The sequence below is a fragment of the Coffea eugenioides genome, chromosome 9 (assembly GCF_003713205.1).
Source record: "Coffea eugenioides isolate CCC68of chromosome 9, Ceug_1.0, whole genome shotgun sequence".
NCBI lineage: Eukaryota > Viridiplantae > Streptophyta > Magnoliopsida > Gentianales > Rubiaceae > Coffea > Coffea eugenioides.
The window spans coordinates 39,487,620-39,508,111 of NC_040043.1; the positions used below are offsets into that span (position 1 = coordinate 39,487,620).

Below are 20,492 nucleotides of genomic sequence, written 5' to 3' on the forward strand. Positions count from 1 at the left end.
AATGATATTTTAGAGGTGCCTGCAAAATTTCAGATCAATCGGAGTAGCGTAGCTTGAGAAAAGATGGAATTACCCTTGCTGCCCTGGTTTTACCCGGATTTGGGAATTGCTTCTATAATTGGTTATTTTGGCTAGGAATGCTTCCGAATTGGTTGTTGAGGTCTTCTGATGAAATGTATCCCTTTTCTTAGCTTTCAGATGGTTTTAGAATTTCTGAATTTGGACTTAGGTAGGCTGATTTATGATGTTTGCACTAGAATGCGTTCTGTGAATCTATTTTTGCGGTTCTGGTGTGGTAGATTGCATTTTTGACCTAGTTACACTCGAAACTGGGTTGAGTGACCTTCTGTAATATTGTATTCCTATTTCTTAGCTTTGAAACGGTGGGTCTTGGACCTTCATCCGATAATCGTAGTGCCATTGGTACCAAAACCGCATAATGACGTCAAAAAACTGTTTTTTTCCGGGTTAACACTTACTCCATTTCCGGATTTTTTCTGGTTTCCTCTAATGCTTGTGTATGCTTATGGAACCCTATTTTGGTAATCTTTGGCATTGGTTTATGACTCGTTATCGAGTCTCATTGTACTTGTTTGCATATTTTAGGGCGTGACGGTGGTTCACGACGCTCCTTTGACGGAGGTGCATGAAATATCATTTTCAAGCTTGGTGAGTGTACTACTCACTTTTGTGTTACTATATGGCATTGATACTTGAACTTGATGAGTTAAATGTTATTGCACCATCGATATTGATTGAAGTGAGGGTGTACTTTATCACTCTCACTTATTTCTCATGTTATTGGAATGTTACATGAAATGAAAAGTACTTGACTTGGTGTCGTTTGGACGAGTATGCAACGACCGTGATTGTTACCATTGAGCTCAACTCCATTGGTAGTTGATTGAATCGAGCTGGCGAGGGATTGGGTTTTGACATGTCGGTTACTATTCATGGCCGACTCCGGTTTTGTTTTTTTTATTTTGACATTTTGACTCGTTTACGCGCGTTTGTAAGTCCCGGAACGCTTTAAATCGCTCTAAACTGAACCGTTAGTCCTGGCGAGAGTTGGGCAGGCTGTCCGCCGAACCCTTTGGCTCGTCTTAGGGTGAGGTAGGGCTGTCACAGGTGGTTTCAGAGCCTGCTTCGCGCGGTCTCTGCGCGGAGTGAGCCTGGACTGAGTGGTGAATAGGTATGAAGGATTAAGTGCTCGTTCGAGCATAAGCTATGAATTGTGAACGTTATAGGCCTTAAATGTTTCGTGTGATATTTGAGGAACATAGATAGGTACGTCAGGGAGGAATTTCGATTGCAGATAGTTTTCTCTTGGGACTGGCCAACTCGAGATGTGAATTGTCTTCTTTCGGATTCTTGTGCCCGAGTACGCTAGAGTTGAGGCGTTTTGGGAACCTGAATAGGTATTGTTTGGCCAGAATGATTTCAAGAGGTCAATGGACATCTAGTTGGATAGAAAGTACCTGAGAGACCGGACGGGGTTATTTTAACTGGGTATAGGACGATATATCTCTTGTCTTTTGCTTCGCCCGTATATTGTTACTGCATGCCGTCGGTTCGTGTATTGGTGTATATGAATCATTGCCTGCTTTGATACGTATTTGTGTCGTTGATCATTTGTTTCCCTGATATGTATGTGGTGTATTATGTGTGTATATGCTTATTTGGGTATTTGGTGCCTTAAATTTTGTTATTTTAGTCACCTTATTGTGTTCATTCATGAAATTACTTTTTGGGGGGGAAAAGAAAAGAAAAGAGAGAAAAAAATATATATATATATATAGATATATCATATGAAAAGAAGATGTAGTCGTGGTCATGGTCGTGGCCGTGGAACTGAGCGAGGCCAAGAGTCAAGAGGAGAAAAGGAAACAACCGCTGAACAAAGACAAGGACCGAGAGTGTCACATGTACTTAAGAATTTATTATGACCCATTGATTCACCTGGCTGGCTATCATTTGAGTTCCAGCGACTCCGGGAGATGGCACATTGGGTTGATATATATAAAGAAATCGCGGTTCTTCGAGACGAAATAGAGGTCCAAAGGAGACTAGCCGAATACTGGGAAGGGCGATGGAAGCACGAGTATTCAGAAAAGATTGAGCTTTTGCACCAGAACTTAGAGCTAAAAAGGAAATACGAAGGGATTTCTGAGGAGGCCTTAGCAATGGCACAAAGCACTCCTGCTATGGGGGTTTCAGAGGAAGCTCAAAGGACAGGAATTGTAAGACCACAAATGAAGATCTTCTATGCACAGAAAAAGGGTAAAGCTCTTGAAAATCAAAGGCCAGAACAGGGTGAGCGAGATAGGCCATTTGCTAAGAGGGGTCGTGGAGTGGGTGGTGTGAAAATTTTGGAGGCACTTAGGGAAGATACTCTGGAAGGACCATTGAGAGGTACCTCACAAGGAGATCAAACCTCTACCCCTCTCCCATTTTGTGACTATTGTAGAAAATCCAATCATTTTGAAGTGAATTGTTGGAAAAGGTGGGGGAGATGTCTGTGCTGTGGGAGCGCCGAGCATCGAATTGCTCATTGCCCGATTAAAGCGCGTGAAAAGAAAGGAGCCCAGCAACCAACCAAGACCGACCCTGGACCGTCAAGTGGAGAAGGGACTGGCATGAAGAACCTCGTTTCTTCTGACTCTGAAGACGGAGAAGGTAGGCCATTGGTTACTTTAAATTTTGAAGGTAAAATTTCGAGGACGAAATTTCTTAAGGGGGAGAGAGTGTGAGGAGCCGAAAAATTTCTAGGCTTTATTTTATTTAATTGCACACTTTTATACCTTTTCTTGATTAGAAATTCCCCAGATAATTCTATTGAGTAAATATAGTTTTTAGATGATTTTTCTGGTATTGAATAGGTTTTGAGAAATTAAGAACATATATCGGACGTGGGACCCACTAGTGCGGAAAGTTCGGAAAAATTCGGCCAATTAGGTTAAGTTTGGGATACTAGGATTTAATTACTAGGTGTTAGGAGATAATTAGGGGTTACCTAAATGGATTAATATTGGCGAAATAAAAGGATATAGATAAACCTAAAAGGTGCTAGGTGGCGCGATTTGATTGGAGGGTGGACTTGGACGAATTTCTTTTACCTTTACTAAACTTGAATTTTAACCAATTTGAGCTTCATTTGTCATCCTCTTGGCCGAGCTCTTCAAGGGAAAAAAGAAGGAAAAGCTTCAACCTTCAACTTCCATTTCTTGCACAAATCTTGCAATCCAACCGATTAATCTTGAGATTACTCCATAAAAACCCTTAAGTGAGTGGTTGTGAGGTGATTAGTGGAGTTACTTGGAAAGCTAAGAGGACTAGTTGCTCTCTTTCTTGTCTTCCTAAGGTGAGTGGTGAAGGATCCCTTTCCTCCCTCTAAGGATGCTTAAATCATGATTGGTAGTAGTAGAAGATGCACTTTTATGATTTATATCTTGAGTTTTGGTTGAATTGATGAAGTTTTATAATTTTTGGGGATTTTTCTGTTTTCATATGAATATGATTATGTGGTCATGTATGATGATTGGAAATGGTATTTAAAGAAGCTAGAAGGTGGAAAAGGTGGTAAATTGCAAGCAATTTCTGTTTTGGAAGAAAAATTGAAAATTTAGGGTTCTTGGAATTACATTCTGCCCGGTTTTGTAGCTCATAGTTAGAGGCCGAATTGGCCTTGGGTTAAAACATGAAAGTTGTAGGGAATGATATTTTAGAGGTGCCTGCAAAATTTCAGATCAATCGGAGTAGCGTAGCTTGAGAAAAGATGGAATTACCCTTGCTGCCCTGGTTTTACCCGGATTTGGGAATTGCTTCTATAATTGGTTATTTTGGCTAGGAATGCTTCCGAATTGGTTGTTGAGGTCTTCTGATGAAATGTATCCCTATTTCTTAGCTTTCAGATGGTTTTAGAATTTCTGAATTTGGACTTAGGTAGGCTGATTTATGATGTTTGCACTAGAATGCGTTCTGTGAATCTATTTTTGCGGTTCTGGTGTGGTAGATTGCATTTTTGACCTAGTTACACTCGAAACTGGGTTGAGTGACCTTCTGTAATATTGTATTCCTATTTCTTAGCTTTGAAACGGTGGGTCTTGGACCTTCATCCGATAATCGTAGTGCCATTGGTACCAAAACCGCATAATGACGTCAAAAAACTGTTTTTTTCCGGGTTAACACTTACTCCATTTCCGGATTTTTTCTGGTTTCCTCTAATGCTTGTGTATGCTTATGGAACCCTATTTTGGTAATCTTTGGCATTGGTTTATGACTCGTTATCGAGTCTCATTGTACTTGTTTGCATATTTTAGGGCGTGACGGTGGTTCACGACGCTCCTTTGACGGAGGTGCATGAAATATCATTTTCAAGCTTGGTGAGTGTACTACTCACTTTTGTGTTACTATATGGCATTGATACTTGAACTTGATGAGTTAAATGTTATTGCACCATCGATATTGATTGAAGTGAGGGTGTACTTTATCACTCTCACTTATTTCTCATGTTATTGGAATGTTACATGAAATGAAAAGTACTTGACTTGGTGTCGTTTGGACGAGTATGCAACGACCGTGATTGTTACCATTGAGCTCAACTCCATTGGTAGTTGATTGAATCGAGCTGGCGAGGGATTGGGTTTTGACATGTCGGTTACTATTCATGGCCGACTCCGGTTTTGTTTTTTTTATTTTGACATTTTGACTCGTTTACGCGCGTTTGTAAGTCCCGGAACGCTTTAAATCGCTCTAAACTGAACCGTTAGTCCTGGCGAGAGTTGGGCAGGCTGTCCGCCGAACCCTTTGGCTCGTCTTAGGGTGAGGTAGGGCTGTCACAGGTGGTTTCAGAGCCTGCTTCGCGCGGTCTCTGCGCGGAGTGAGCCTGGACTGAGTGGTGAATAGGTATGAAGGATTAAGTGCTCGTTCGAGCATAAGCTATGAATTGTGAACGTTATAGGCCTTAAATGTTTCGTGTGATATTTGAGGAACATAGATAGGTACGTCAGGGAGGAATTTCGATTGCAGATAGTTTTCTCTTGGGACTGGCCAACTCGAGATGTGAATTGTCTTCTTTCGGATTCTTGTGCCCGAGTACGCTAGAGTTGAGGCGTTTTGGGAACCTGAATAGGTATTGTTTGGCCAGAATGATTTCAAGAGGTCAATGGACATCTAGTTGGATAGAAAGTACCTGAGAGACCGGACGGGGTTATTTTAACTGGGTATAGGACGATATATCTCTTGTCTTTTGCTTCGCCCGTATATTGTTATTGCATGCCGTCGGTTCGTGTATTGGTGTATATGAATCATTGCCTGCTTTGATACGTATTTGTGTCGTTGATCATTTGTTTCCCTGATATGTATGTGGTGTATTATGTGTGTATATGCTTATTTGGGTATTTGGTGCCTTAAATTTTGTTATTTTAGTCACCTTATTGTGTTCATTCATGAAATTACTTTTTGGGGGGGAAAAGAAAAGAAAAGAGAGAAAAAAAATATATATATATATAGATATATCATATGAAAAGAAGATGTAGTCGTGGTCATGGTCGTGGCCGTGGAACTGAGCGAGGCCAAGAGTCAAGAGGAGAAAAGGAAACAACCGCTGAACAAAGACAAGGACCGAGAGTGTCACATGTACTTAAGAATTTATTATGACCCATTGATTCACCTGGCTGGCTATCATTTGAGTTCCAGCGACTCCGGGAGATGGCACATTGGGTTGATATATATAAAGAAATCGCGGTTCTTCGAGACGAAATAGAGGTCCAAAGGAGACTAGCCGAATACTGGGAAGGGCGATGGAAGCACGAGTATTCAGAAAAGATTGAGCTTTTGCACCAGAACTTAGAGCTAAAAAGGAAATACGAAGGGATTTCTGAGGAGGCCTTAGCAATGGCACAAAGCACTCCTGCTATGGGGGTTTCAGAGGAAGCTCAAAGGACAGGAATTGTAAGACCACAAATGAAGATCTTCTATGCACAGAAAAAGGGTAAAGCTCTTGAAAATCAAAGGCCAGAACAGGGTGAGCGAGATAGGCCATTTGCTAAGAGGGGTCGTGGAGTGGGTGGTGTGAAAATTTTGGAGGCACTTAGGGAAGATACTCTGGAAGGACCATTGAGAGGTACCTCACAAGGAGATCAAACCTCTACCCCTCTCCCATTTTGTGACTATTGTAGAAAATCCAATCATTTTGAAGTGAATTGTTGGAAAAGGTGGGGGAGATGTCTGTGCTGTGGGAGCGCCGAGCATCGAATTGCTCATTGCCCGATTAAAGCGCGTGAAAAGAAAGGAGCCCAGCAACCAACCAAGACCGACCCTGGACCGTCAAGTGGAGAAGGGACTGGCATGAAGAACCTCGTTTCTTCTGACTCTGAAGACGGAGAAGGTACAGGCCATTGGTTACTTTAAATTTTGAAGGTAAAATTTCGAGGACGAAATTTCTTAAGGGGGAGAGAGTGTGAGGAGCCGAAAAATTTCTAGGCTTTATTTTATTTAATTGCACACTTTTATACCTTTTCTTGATTAGAAATTCCCCAGATAATTCTATTGAGTAAATATAGTTTTTAGATGATTTTTCTGGTATTGAATAGGTTTTGAGAAATTAAGAACATATATCGGACGTGGGACCCACTAGTGCGGAAAGTTCGGAAAAATTCGGCCAATTAGGTTAAGTTTGGGATACTAGGATTTAATTACTAGGTGTTAGGAGATAATTAGGGGTTACCTAAATGGATTAATATTGGCGAAATAAAAGGATATAGATAAACCTAAAAGGTGCTAGGTGGCGCGATTTGATTGGAGGGTGGACTTGGACGAATTTCTTTTACCTTTACTAAACTTGAATTTTAACCAATTTGAGCTTCATTTGTCATCCTCTTGGCCGAGCTCTTCAAGGGAAAAAAGAAGGAAAAGCTTCAACCTTCAACTTCCATTTCTTGCACAAATCTTGCAATCCAACCGATTAATCTTGAGATTACTCCATAAAAACCCTTAAGTGAGTGGTTGTGAGGTGATTAGTGGAGTTACTTGGAAAGCTAAGAGGACTAGTTGCTCTCTTTCTTGTCTTCCTAAGGTGAGTGGTGAAGGATCCCTTTCCTCCCTCTAAGGATGCTTAAATCATGATTGGTAGTAGTAGAAGATGCACTTTTATGATTTATATCTTGAGTTTTGGTTGAATTGATGAAGTTTTATAATTTTTGGGGATTTTTCTGTTTTCATATGAATATGATTATGTGGTCATGTATGATGATTGGAAATGGTATTTAAAGAAGCTAGAAGGTGGAAAAGGTGGTAAATTGCAAGCAATTTCTGTTTTGGAAGAAAAATTGAAAATTTAGGGTTCTTGGAATTACATTCTGCCCGGTTTTGTAGCTCATAGTTAGAGGCCGAATTGGCCTTGGGTTAAAACATGAAAGTTGTAGGGAATGATATTTTAGAGGTGCCTGCAAAATTTCAGATCAATCGGAGTAGCGTAGCTTGAGAAAAGATGGAATTACCCTTGCTGCCCTGGTTTTACCCGGATTTGGGAATTGCTTCTATAATTGGTTATTTTGGCTAGGAATGCTTCCGAATTGGTTGTTGAGGTCTTCTGATGAAATGTATCCCTATTTCTTAGCTTTCAGATGGTTTTAGAATTTCTGAATTTGGACTTAGGTAGGCTGATTTATGATGTTTGCACTAGAATGCGTTCTGTGAATCTATTTTTGCGGTTCTGGTGTGGTAGATTGCATTTTTGACCTAGTTACACTCGAAACTGGGTTGAGTGACCTTCTGTAATATTGTATTCCTATTTCTTAGCTTTGAAACGGTGGGTCTTGGACCTTCATCCGATAATCGTAGTGCCATTGGTACCAAAACCGCATAATGACGTCAAAAAACTGTTTTTTTCCGGGTTAACACTTACTCCATTTCCGGATTTTTTCTGGTTTCCTCTAATGCTTGTGTATGCTTATGGAACCCTATTTTGGTAATCTTTGGCATTGGTTTATGACTCGTTATCGAGTCTCATTGCACTTGTTTGCATATTTTAGGGCGTGACGGTGGTTCACGACGCTCCTTTGACGGAGGTGCATGAAATATCATTTTCAAGCTTGGTGAGTGTACTACTCACTTTTGTGTTACTATATGGCATTGATACTTGAACTTGATGAGTTAAATGTTATTGCACCATCGATATTGATTGAAGTGAGGGTGTACTTTATCACTCTCACTTATTTCTCATGTTATTGGAATGTTACATGAAATGAAAAGTACTTGACTTGGTGTCGTTTGGACGAGTATGCAACGACCGTGATTGTTACCATTGAGCTCAACTCCATTGGTAGTTGATTGAATCGAGCTGGCGAGGGATTGGGTTTTGACATGTCGGTTACTATTCATGGCCGACTCCGGTTTTGTTTTTTTTATTTTGACATTTTGACTCGTTTACGCGCGTTTGTAAGTCCCGGAACGCTTTAAATCGCTCTAAACTGAACCGTTAGTCCTGGCGAGAGTTGGGCAGGCTGTCCGCCGAACCCTTTGGCTCGTCTTAGGGTGAGGTAGGGCTGTCACAGGTGGTTTCAGAGCCTGCTTCGCGCGGTCTCTGCGCGGAGTGAGCCTGGACTGAGTGGTGAATAGGTATGAAGGATTAAGTGCTCGTTCGAGCATAAGCTATGAATTGTGAACGTTATAGGCCTTAAATGTTTCGTGTGATATTTGAGGAACATAGATAGGTACGTCAGGGAGGAATTTCGATTGCAGATAGTTTTCTCTTGGGACTGGCCAACTCGAGATGTGAATTGTCTTCTTTCGGATTCTTGTGCCCGAGTACGCTAGAGTTGAGGCGTTTTGGGAACCTGAATAGGTATTGTTTGGCCAGAATGATTTCAAGAGGTCAATGGACATCTAGTTGGATAGAAAGTACCTGAGAGACCGGACGGGGTTATTTTAACTGGGTATAGGACGATATATCTCTTGTCTTTTGCTTCGCCCGTATATTGTTACTGCATGCCGTCGGTTTGTGTATTGGTGTATATGAATCATTGCCTGCTTTGATACGTATTTGTGTCGTTGATCATTTGTTTCCCTGATATGTATGTGGTGTATTATGTGTGTATATGCTTATTTGGGTATTTGGTGCCTTAAATTTTGTTATTTTAGTCACCTTATTGTGTTCATTCATGAAATTACTTTTTGGGGGGGAAAAGAAAAGAAAAGAGAGAAAATATATATATATATATATATAGATATATCATATGAAAAGAAGATGTAGTCGTGGTCATGGTCGTGGCCGTGGAACTGAGCGAGGCCAAGAGTCAAGAGGAGAAAAGGAAACAACCGCTGAACAAAGACAAGGACCGAGAGTGTCACATGTACTTAAGAATTTATTATGACCCATTGATTCACCTGGCTGGCTATCATTTGAGTTCCAGCGACTCCGGGAGATGGCACATTGGGTTGATATATATAAAGAAATCGCGGTTCTTCGAGACGAAATAGAGGTCCAAAGGAGACTAGCCGAATACTGGGAAGGGCGATGGAAGCACGAGTATTCAGAAAAGATTGAGCTTTTGCACCAGAACTTAGAGCTAAAAAGGAAATACGAAGGGATTTCTGAGGAGGCCTTAGCAATGGCACAAAGCACTCCTGCTATGGGGGTTTCAGAGGAAGCTCAAAGGACAGGAATTGTAAGACCACAAATGAAGATCTTCTATGCACAGAAAAAGGGTAAAGCTCTTGAAAATCAAAGGCCAGAACAGGGTGAGCGAGATAGGCCATTTGCTAAGAGGGGTCGTGGAGTGGGTGGTGTGAAAATTTTGGAGGCACTTAGGGAAGATACTCTGGAAGGACCATTGAGAGGTACCTCACAAGGAGATCAAACCTCTACCCCTCTCCCATTTTGTGACTATTGTAGAAAATTCAATCATTTTGAAGTGAATTGTTGGAAAAGGGGGGGGAGATGTCTGTGCTGTGGGAGCGCCGAGCATCGAATTGCTCATTGCCCGATTAAAGCGCGTGAAAAGAAAGGAGCCCAGCAACCAACCAAGACCGACCCTGGACCGTCAAGTGGAGAAGGGACTGGCATGAAGAACCTCGTTTCTTCTGACTCTGAAGACGGAGAAGGTACAGGCCATTGGTTACTTTAAATTTTGAAGGTAAAATTTCGAGGACGAAATTTCTTAAGGGGGAGAGAGTGTGAGGAGCCGAAAAATTTCTAGGCTTTATTTTATTTAATTGCACACTTTTATACCTTTTCTTGATTAGAAATTCCCCAGATAATTCTATTGAGTAAATATAGTTTTTAGATGATTTTTCTGGTATTGAATAGGTTTTGAGAAATTAAGAACATATATCGGACGTGGGACCCACTAGTGCGGAAAGTTCGGAAAAATTCGGCCAATTAGGTTAAGTTTGGGATACTAGGATTTAATTACTAGGTGTTAGGAGATAATTAGGGGTTACCTAAATGGATTAATATTGGCGAAATAAAAGGATATAGATAAACCTAAAAGGTGCTAGGTGGCGCGATTTGATTGGAGGGTGGACTTGGACGAATTTCTTTTACCTTTACTAAACTTGAATTTTAACCAATTTGAGCTTCATTTGTCATCCTCTTGGCCGAGCTCTTCAAGGGAAAAAAGAAGGAAAAGCTTCAACCTTCAACTTCCATTTCTTGCACAAATCTTGCAATCCAACCGATTAATCTTGAGATTACTCCATAAAAACCCTTAAGTGAGTGGTTGTGAGGTGATTAGTGGAGTTACTTGGAAAGCTAAGAGGACTAGTTGCTCTCTTTCTTGTCTTCCTAAGGTGAGTGGTGAAGGATCCCTTTCCTCCCTCTAAGGATGCTTAAATCATGATTGGTAGTAGCAGAAGATGCACTTTTATGATTTATATCTTGAGTTTTGGTTGAATTGATGAAGTTTTATAATTTTTGGGGATTTTTCTGTTTTCATATGAATATGATTATGTGGTCATGTATGATGATTGGAAATGGTATTTAAAGAAGCTAGAAGGTGGAAAAGGTGGTAAATTGCAAGCAATTTCTGTTTTGGAAGAAAAATTGAAAATTTAGGGTTCTTGGAATTACATTCTGCCCGGTTTTGTAGCTCATAGTTAGAGGCCGAATTGGCCTTGGGTTAAAACATGAAAGTTGTAGGGAATGATATTTTAGAGGTGCCTGCAAAATTTCAGATCAATCGGAGTAGCGTAGCTTGAGAAAAGATGGAATTACCCTTGCTGCCCTGGTTTTACCCGGATTTGGGAATTGCTTCTATAATTGGTTATTTTGGCTAGGAATGCTTCCGAATTGGTTGTTGAGGTCTTCTGATGAAATGTATCCCTATTTCTTAGCTTTCAGATGGTTTTAGAATTTCTGAATTTGGACTTAGGTAGGCTGATTTATGATGTTTGCACTAGAATGCGTTCTGTGAATCTATTTTTGCGGTTCTGGTGTGGTAGATTGCATTTTTGACCTAGTTACACTCGAAACTGGGTTGAGTGACCTTCTGTAATATTGTATTCCTATTTCTTAGCTTTGAAACGGTGGGTCTTGGACCTTCATCCGATAATCGTAGTGCCATTGGTACCAAAACCGCATAATGACGTCAAAAAACTATTTTTTTCCGGGTTAACACTTACTCCATTTCCGGATTTTTTCTGGTTTCCTCTAATGCTTGTGTATGCTTATGGAACCCTATTTTGGTAATCTTTGGCATTGGTTTATGACTCGTTATCGAGTCTCATTGTACTTGTTTGCATATTTTAGGGCGTGACGGTGGTTCACGACGCTCCTTTGACGGAGGTGCATGAAATATCATTTTCAAGCTTGGTGAGTGTACTACTCACTTTTGTGTTACTATATGGCATTGATACTTGAACTTGATGAGTTAAATGTTATTGCACCATCGATATTGATTGAAGTGAGGGTGTATTTTATCACTCTCACTTATTTCTCATGTTATTGGAATGTTACATGAAATGAAAAGTACTTGACTTGGTGTCGTTTGGACGAGTATGCAACGACCGTGATTCTTACCATTGAGCTCAACTCCATTGGTGGTTGATTGAATCGAGCTGGCGAGGGATTGGGTTTTGACATGTCGGTTACTATTCATGGCCGACTCCGGTTTTGTTTTTTTTATTTTGACATTTTGACTCGTTTACGCGCGTTTGTAAGTCTCGGAACACTTTAAATCGCTCTAAACTGAACCGTTAGTCCTGGCGAGAGTTGGGCAGGCTGTCCGCCGAACCCTTTGGCTCGTCTTAGGGTGAGGTAGGGCTGTCACAGGTGGTTTCAGAGCCTGCTTCGCGCGGTCTCTGCGCGGAGTGAGCCTGGACTGAGTGGTGAATAGGTATGAAGGATTAAGTGCTCGTTCGAGCATAAGCTATGAATTGTGAACGTTATAGGCCTTAAATGTTTCGTGTGATATTTGAGGAACATAGATAGGTACGTCAGGGAGGAATTTCGATTGCAGATAGTTTTCTCTTGGGACTGGCCAACTCGAGATGTGAATTGTCTTCTTTCGGATTCTTGTGCCCGAGTACGCTAGAGTTGAGGCGTTTTGGGAACCTGAATAGGTATTGTTTGGCCAGAATGATTTCAAGAGGTCAATGGACATCTAGTTGGATAGAAAGTACCTGAGAGACCGGACGGGGTTATTTTAACTGGGTATAGGACGATATATCTCTTGTCTTTTGCTTCGCCCGTATATTGTTACTGCATGCCGTCGGTTCGTGTATTGGTGTATATGAATCATTGCCTGCTTTGATACGTATTTGTGTCGTTGATCATTTGTTTCCCTGATATGTATGTGGTGTATTATGTGTGTATATGCTTATTTGGGTATTTGGTGCCTTAAATTTTGTTATTTTAGTCACCTTATTGTGTTCATTCATGAAATTACTTTTTGGGGGGGAAAAGAAAAGAAAAGAGAGAAAAAAAAAATATATATATATATAGATATATCATATGAAAAGAAGATGTAGTCGTGGTCATGGTCGTGGCCGTGGAACTGAGCGAGGCCAAGAGTCAAGAGGAGAAAAGGAAACAACCGCTGAACAAAGACAAGGACCGAGAGTGTCACATGTACTTAAGAATTTATTATGACCCATTGATTCACCTGGCTGGCTATCATTTGAGTTCCAGCGACTCCGGGAGATGGCACATTGGGTTGATATATATAAAGAAATCGCGGTTCTTCGAGACGAAATAGAGGTCCAAAGGAGACTAGCCGAATACTGGGAAGGGCGATGGAAGCACGAGTATTCAGAAAAGATTGAGCTTTTGCACCAGAACTTAGAGCTAAAAAGGAAATACGAAGGGATTTCTGAGGAGGCCTTAGCAATGGCACAAAGCACTCCTGCTATGGGGGTTTCAGAGGAAGCTCAAAGGACAGGAATTGTAAGACCACAAATGAAGATCTTCTATGCACAGAAAAAGGGTAAAGCTCTTGAAAATCAAAGGCCAGAACAGGGTGAGCGAGATAGGCCATTTGCTAAGAGGGGTCGTGGAGTGGGTGGTGTGAAAATTTTGGAGGCACTTAGGGAAGATACTCTGGAAGGACCATTGAGAGGTACCTCACAAGGAGATCAAACCTCTACCCCTCTCCCATTTTGTGACTATTGTAGAAAATCCAATCATTTTGAAGTGAATTGTTGGAAAAGGTGGGGGAGATGTCTGTGCTGTGGGAGCGCCGAGCATCGAATTGCTCATTGCCCGATTAAAGCGCGTGAAAAGAAAGGAGCCCAGCAACCAACCAAGACCGACCCTGGACCGTCAAGTGGAGAAGGGACTGGCATGAAGAACCTCGTTTCTTCTGACTCTGAAGACGGAGAAGGTACAGGCCATTGGTTACTTTAAATTTTGAAGGTAAAATTTCGAGGACGAAATTTCTTAAGGGGGAGAGAGTGTGAGGAGCCGAAAAATTTCTAGGCTTTATTTTATTTAATTGCACACTTTTATACCTTTTCTTGATTAGAAATTCCCCAGATAATTCTATTGAGTAAATATAGTTTTTAGATGATTTTTCTGGTATTGAATAGGTTTTGAGAAATTAAGAACATATATCGGACGTGGGACCCACTAGTGCGGAAAGTTCGGAAAAATTCGGCCAATTAGGTTAAGTTTGGGATACTAGGATTTAATTACTAGGTGTTAGGAGATAATTAGGGGTTACCTAAATGGATTAATATTGGCGAAATAAAAGGATATAGATAAACCTAAAAGGTGCTAGGTGGCGCGATTTGATTGGAGGGTGGACTTGGACGAATTTCTTTTACCTTTACTAAACTTGAATTTTAACCAATTTGAGCTTCATTTGTCATCCTCTTGGCCGAGCTCTTCAAGGGAAAAAAGAAGGAAAAGCTTCAACCTTCAACTTCCATTTCTTGCACAAATCTTGCAATCCAACCGATTAATCTTGAGATTACTCCATAAAAACCCTTAAGTGAGTGGTTGTGAGGTGATTAGTGGAGTTACTTGGAAAGCTAAGAGGACTAGTTGCTCTCTTTCTTGTCTTCCTAAGGTGAGTGGTGAAGGATCCCTTTCCTCCCTCTAAGGATGCTTAAATCATGATTGGTAGTAGTAGAAGATGCACTTTTATGATTTATATCTTGAGTTTTGGTTGAATTGATGAAGTTTTATAATTTTTGTGGATTTTTCTGTTTTCATATGAATATGATTATGTGGTCATGTATGATGATTGGAAATGGTATTTAAAGAAGCTAGAAGGTGGAAAAGGTGGTAAATTGCAAGCAATTTCTGTTTTGGAAGAAAAATTGAAAATTTAGGGTTCTTGGAATTACATTCTGCCCGGTTTTGTAGCTCATAGTTAGAGGCCGAATTGGCCTTGGGTTAAAACATGAAAGTTGTAGGGAATGATATTTTAGAGGTTCCTGCAAAATTTCAGATCAATCGGAGTAGCGTAGCTTGAGAAAAGATGGAATTACCCTTGCTGCCCTAGTTTTACCCGGATTTGGGAATTGCTTCTGTAATTGGTTATTTTGGCTAGGAATGCTTCCGAATTGGTTGTTGAGGTCTTCTGATGAAATGTATCCCTGTTTCTTAGCTTTCAGATGGTTTTAGAAATTCTAAATTTGGACTTAGGTAGGCTGATTTATGATGTTTGCACTAGAATGCGTTCTGTGAATCTATTTTTGCGGTTCTGGTGTGGTAGATTGCATTTTTGACCTAGTTACACTCGAAACTGGGTTGAGTGACCTTCTGTAATATTGTATTCCTATTTCTTAGCTTTGAAACGGTGGGTCTTGGACTTTCATCCGATAATCGTAGTGCCATTGGTACCAAAACCGCATAATGACGTCAAAAAACTGTTTTTTTCCGGGTTAACACTTACTCCATTTCCGGATTTTTTCTGGTTTCCTCTAATGCTTGTGTATGCTTATGGAACCCTATTTTGGTAATCTTTGGCATTGGTTTATGACTCGTTATCGAGTCTCATTGTACTTGTTTTCATATTTTAGGGCGTGACGGTGGTTCACGACGCTCCTTTGACGGAGGTGCATGAAATATCATTTTCAAGCTTGGTGAGTGTACTACTCACTTTTGTGTTACTATATGGCATTGATACTTGAACTTGATGAGTTAAATGTTATTGCACCATCGATATTGATTGAAGTGAGGGTGTACTTTATCACTCTCACTTATTTCTCATGTTATTGGAATGTTACATGAAATGAAAAGTACTTGACTTGGTGTCGTTTGGACGAGTATCCAACGACCGTGATTGTTACCATTGAGCTCAACTCCATTGGTAGTTGATTGAATCGAGCCTGCGAGGGATTGGTCGTGCCAATTAATGAACCTTGGGAAAAGTTATATGGAATCTTGTAGTATGCGAGACTCTCGATTCCGGTATACTTGAGTAATACCACAGTGCAAGTGTTTGGAGTTCGGGCCTGGTAGGGGTATGTTGGGTGGAAGGAATGGAAGTAAAGTGGAGTCTACGGTTGGTTACTTTTAAACATTGACGGAGAGTCAATAAGGTTCGATCAAGAATGCAAATGAGGAAAAGGGCTCTTGAGAGCCACCCGTATCCTTTTATCACCACTTTTGATGTGTGCCTTTGCTTATTTTTGATGAATTGGAATGAAAAGCTTTATGCTTATGTGAATTTTGCTGCTTGAGTGGTATTATCTCACTGGGCGTAAGCTCACCCTATTCCTTTTGTTTTCCTTACAGGAAAATAAATACTTTTGGACTGCAATTGATAGTTGGTTGCCGAATTGAGCTAGTTGGACATATCTTTTGTATAGCTCATTAATTGAAACCCTAAATGTACTTTTGGGTCCATTTCCCCTTTTTATTTGGCAAACCGTACTTGTATCCACTTTTGAATCACTTTGGTATGCCACTTTGGATTGTATCTGCTAAATTTCAACATGTAAATATTTGCTTGATGTTTGGTTGGGTTTTGACGTGTCGGTTACTATTCATGGCCGACTCCGATTTTATTTTTTTTATTTTGACATTTTGACTCGTTTACGCGCGTTTGTAAGTCCCGGAACGCTTTAAATCGCTCTAAACTGAACCGTTAGTCCTAGCGAGAGCTGGGCAGGCGGTCCGCCGAACCCTTTGGTTTGTCTTAGGGTGAAGTGGGGCTGTCAGGGTGAGGTGGGGCTGTCACAACTTCCCCCTTATGAAGACGGTGCACTTACCAAAAGTGCGACAATGCAAAGCAAAAGGATTTTATTGCAAGACTTCACCATCTCGAATGAACAATGAGATGGTCCTTTTGACTTGCAATATCAAAATCCTCTAAGCTTTTCGGGTTCGAGTTGAATGTTGCTCGTGATAGGCTTATATACTGGTAAAAGGTTAAATTATGTAACGACTTTGCTTGTTTTGTGGAATAATTTGAGAGGGTCAGAATCATATTCTAGAAATAGAAACTAAACATGAAGTATTTGTCACTGGAACCACCTTCTTCGTAGGGAATTGAATACGTAGCCTACAATAAGAAATTTCCTACACATTTACAATCAGTAACAAAAATTTGCAGTATTTCCTGCTCATTTACTATCAATAATCAAGATAACCAAACCCAAAAATTTTACAAACATAATTATTGATTAGGCTTAAATGAGACAAACTTGAGAATTTAAGGTGTAAAGGTCTAAAATTAAAATTTTAAGATACAAAGTGTCCAAAAGTAATATTGAATGTGCAAAATGAGAAAATGATACAAGTTTAAGAATGCAAAATAGAGTTCGTCCCAGAGCTTCCAAAGAAACATATTGAATTTTAGTTATATCTCTCTGTTAATACAACGCAAATAACCTTCAAGTCACTGTTGATCTCTTTTTTGTAACAATCGTACCAGCATGCAATAAATATCAAAAAGCCAAGAATTAGTTCCAAATGAATCAACAAAAAAGGTATCATTCTAGAGACAAGTCAAATAAGATTTTGGGTAGAAACGATTTACCGTGGTGGATTACAATGTCAACAGACCTCTAGCATAGAGGGCATAGAGTTCACATCTGTACTTTTATATCTGTCAATCGCATCGAAGCACACAGAGACTTGGAAAATATGAGGTTGTTAGTTTCTGCACTTGAACAATACCGTGGGTATTAGGTCAATCCTTGCCATAATCTAGAACCTTGTTATTTTTTCCAAACTTACGAGTTGTGCAGCCTTAAATCTTCCTCTGGAAGTCCTGATCAGCATCAAAAATTAGGGCCTTATCTCAGTACAAACGTCAACAAAAAAAAAATCAAAGTATAAGAAAAGAAGTTGCATACAAATTTGTACCAGATCATTGAGACCAAATGACATCGTATTTGTTGTTCATCATTCGAATTCTTAAAATAGAAATTAACAGGAGTAAGAAATAGCAATATACCAAAAAACATGACAAAAGCAAAATTTAGTATTAACTATGCATTATAAGTTTATAACTACATCTATCATAATAAGATTTCATATCAATACTACGTTTAACTAAATACATCTTGGAGTTACCCGAAACTAGGGATGGCAACGGGGCGGGGTTGGGGCGGGGGACCCCTCCCCATCCCCCGCCCCGCTGCCTACAAACTCCCCCCGCTCCCCCGGCCCCGTCCCCGCCCCAAATTGTTATATAATTTTATTATGATTAAATTTTAGCAAATAATCAAGTACTAAAATATCAACACATCATCAAATTATTATTCATTGTAATTTTACAATTGAAACTTATAAAAACAATCAAATAAAAATTATTTGAATACAATCCAACATGATGAAATAAATATAACTAAAGTAGTTAAGTTTTCACTTTTGGCACAAATACAATCACTAATTCATTAGTGTGCTTGTGCTTTTTTAAGAAAAAAATGTTATCGTATTAAGTGTAATTAGGAATTTAATATAAATGTATTAGTAAATTTAGTATAACCAATTAATAATTTGAATTAGTACACATATCTAATTATTAGTATAATTAATAATATCAACTATATTATATATACTAATAGACATTATATAATACATATAACTAATAATATCATTATCATAAGTTTGTAACTAATTAAATTATATATTATATATATAATTATATACATATATATTTTATATATTTATTTTTTTAAAGCGGATGGTGGGACGGGGGTACACTCCCCTGCGCTCCGCCCCGTTTCTAAGCGGGGGGAAAGAAATTCCCCCCATCCCCGCCCCAACCCCCTCCCCATTAGCCCCCCGCGGGGCGGGTGCCCCCCATTGCCATCCCTATCCGAAACTAAGTAAATTTCAACATATGCTTGGATCTTACAACATTGCCTTCGTGTGACAAGAAGAAGGCAATAACTCGAACTTGATATAGTGCCATGCTTTGCTACAAAAATATGGTGAATATGTTAAGAGAAAAAATTTTCTTATATTTGAAGATATGTGTAGTGATAATAGAATTGTAACCTTCAAAAACCCAGCAAAAGGGTTCACTTTTTTAAGGTCTCGTCTCCAACTTTACAGGAATTAAATCAGGTACGTACCATGGTCACAGCTACAAATTATCCATAATATTACATCAAAGTTAATCACTAAAAAGTTTTGTGGTAATTTTTATACCACTATGGGATTGAAAAGAAAAACATACAGAAAAACAAAAACTGGGCGTCATACTGGTAAAATCTAGTATGTTTCCCTTGGCATAGGATTTGCGAAAATAGAGAAAAAAAATTATTACTACATAACATCAAAGATGGAATGTAATGTACTAAACTCTCACTAGTTTATTAATAAAGTTAAGTAGTGCAAAGGTTGGCTGACTACCTATAGAGTGAAGAATGTCTCAACTACAATTTCGGCAATCTAAAATTAGCTTTATGCACAGTTAATAGGAAATCTGTGCATATGTATACGACTGATTGCGTATTTGCTATATATTTAAAAAGTCATTGGAGGCCATATAATTTAATCACAGCACATATCACATATCACATATCACAACTAACATTATAAATACTCTACCTTACTTGAGCACAATTTTAACTCATGCAATATTATGGGAGAATAAAATTTGTATAGTAATAATGTCAAACAATCAATCATGGCATACACTATACAACATAAATTAAACTTCATATTTATATTTCACACTCCTCCTTTATATTTACTGATTTAACATTCACACTTTTATATTTCATTTTTGCACTTGATCACCATCGAGATTGGTATGTGTGCACATAAATGTATTACTCTATGCTTACTATTACGCACTTATTGAATGAATTGCTCATTTCCATTATCAGCCTCACCTAATGACCGATCACTGGCAATTGCTAGAATCTGATACAAATGGACACTGAAAGTTGTTGACAAAAAAATTAAACCAAGCTATTTAGGATTTTAATAGTTTTAGAAGTTGATTTGTTATTTGGTAACTGGATTAGAATTTGTGTCAAAGTTGGTTTAGGAAATATAGTTGGGTTGTGTTTAAAAATTAGTATTGGAATAGGTGTTACGGTTTTATGTGTCTATTTAAAGACTTGAGTCCGACTTTTGTTATTGAAAGAGTTGTGATTTTTGAGTTATAAAATTATTTCCTCTCCAGCATAATACTTTGCCATCCTCCATCCATAAGGGTGATTAGACAATTGAGGGCACGAAACTTTGTTGTTATATTTTCACTTCTGCAACTTATTGTTTCTGAGAATTCTGCTTGTGACTGGTAGGTTTGTGGCTGTTTGTTCCTTCATTTTTTGTCTTGAAAGGTTCTTCGTCCTTTCTTTGATTTATTGATTGGTTTTGTGAGATTCTGACGTTACTTCCGTCACGTAATTTTTTGTGCTAATAAAAGTTAAAACAATACACTGAAGCCAACCACTGTCCACAGGGTAAAATAACTTTTACCCCCTGTAGTTTGATATTTTACCACATAAATTCCGATGATTTTAAAACTTATATACAACCCTCTCATAATTTGGGCTAAAGTGTCACCACGAGTTTTTTTTGTTAAAATTAATGGTGAATAGGAAAAAGTCAAAATTAAACTAATAAATGAACAAAT

The 20,492-nt window shown here is 39.2% G+C and overlaps 1 protein-coding gene across 1 annotated transcript in view; it reads left to right on the forward strand.

The window, feature by feature from the left end:
- The window catches only part of LOC113782545, a 42,132-nt gene extending 21,916 nt beyond the window's left edge, over nt 1–20,216 (forward strand). Inside the window, exons 7-11 of the mRNA XM_027328432.1 lie at nt 2,218–2,412; nt 5,930–6,124; nt 9,646–9,840; nt 13,362–13,556; nt 20,158–20,216. Of these exons, the coding sequence (XP_027184233.1) occupies nt 2,218–2,412; nt 5,930–6,124; nt 9,646–9,840; nt 13,362–13,556; nt 20,158–20,216 (839 nt within the window). The remainder of the gene's footprint in view (nt 1–2,217; nt 2,413–5,929; nt 6,125–9,645; nt 9,841–13,361; nt 13,557–20,157) is intronic.
- The last annotated feature ends 276 nt before the right edge of the window (nt 20,217–20,492 follow it).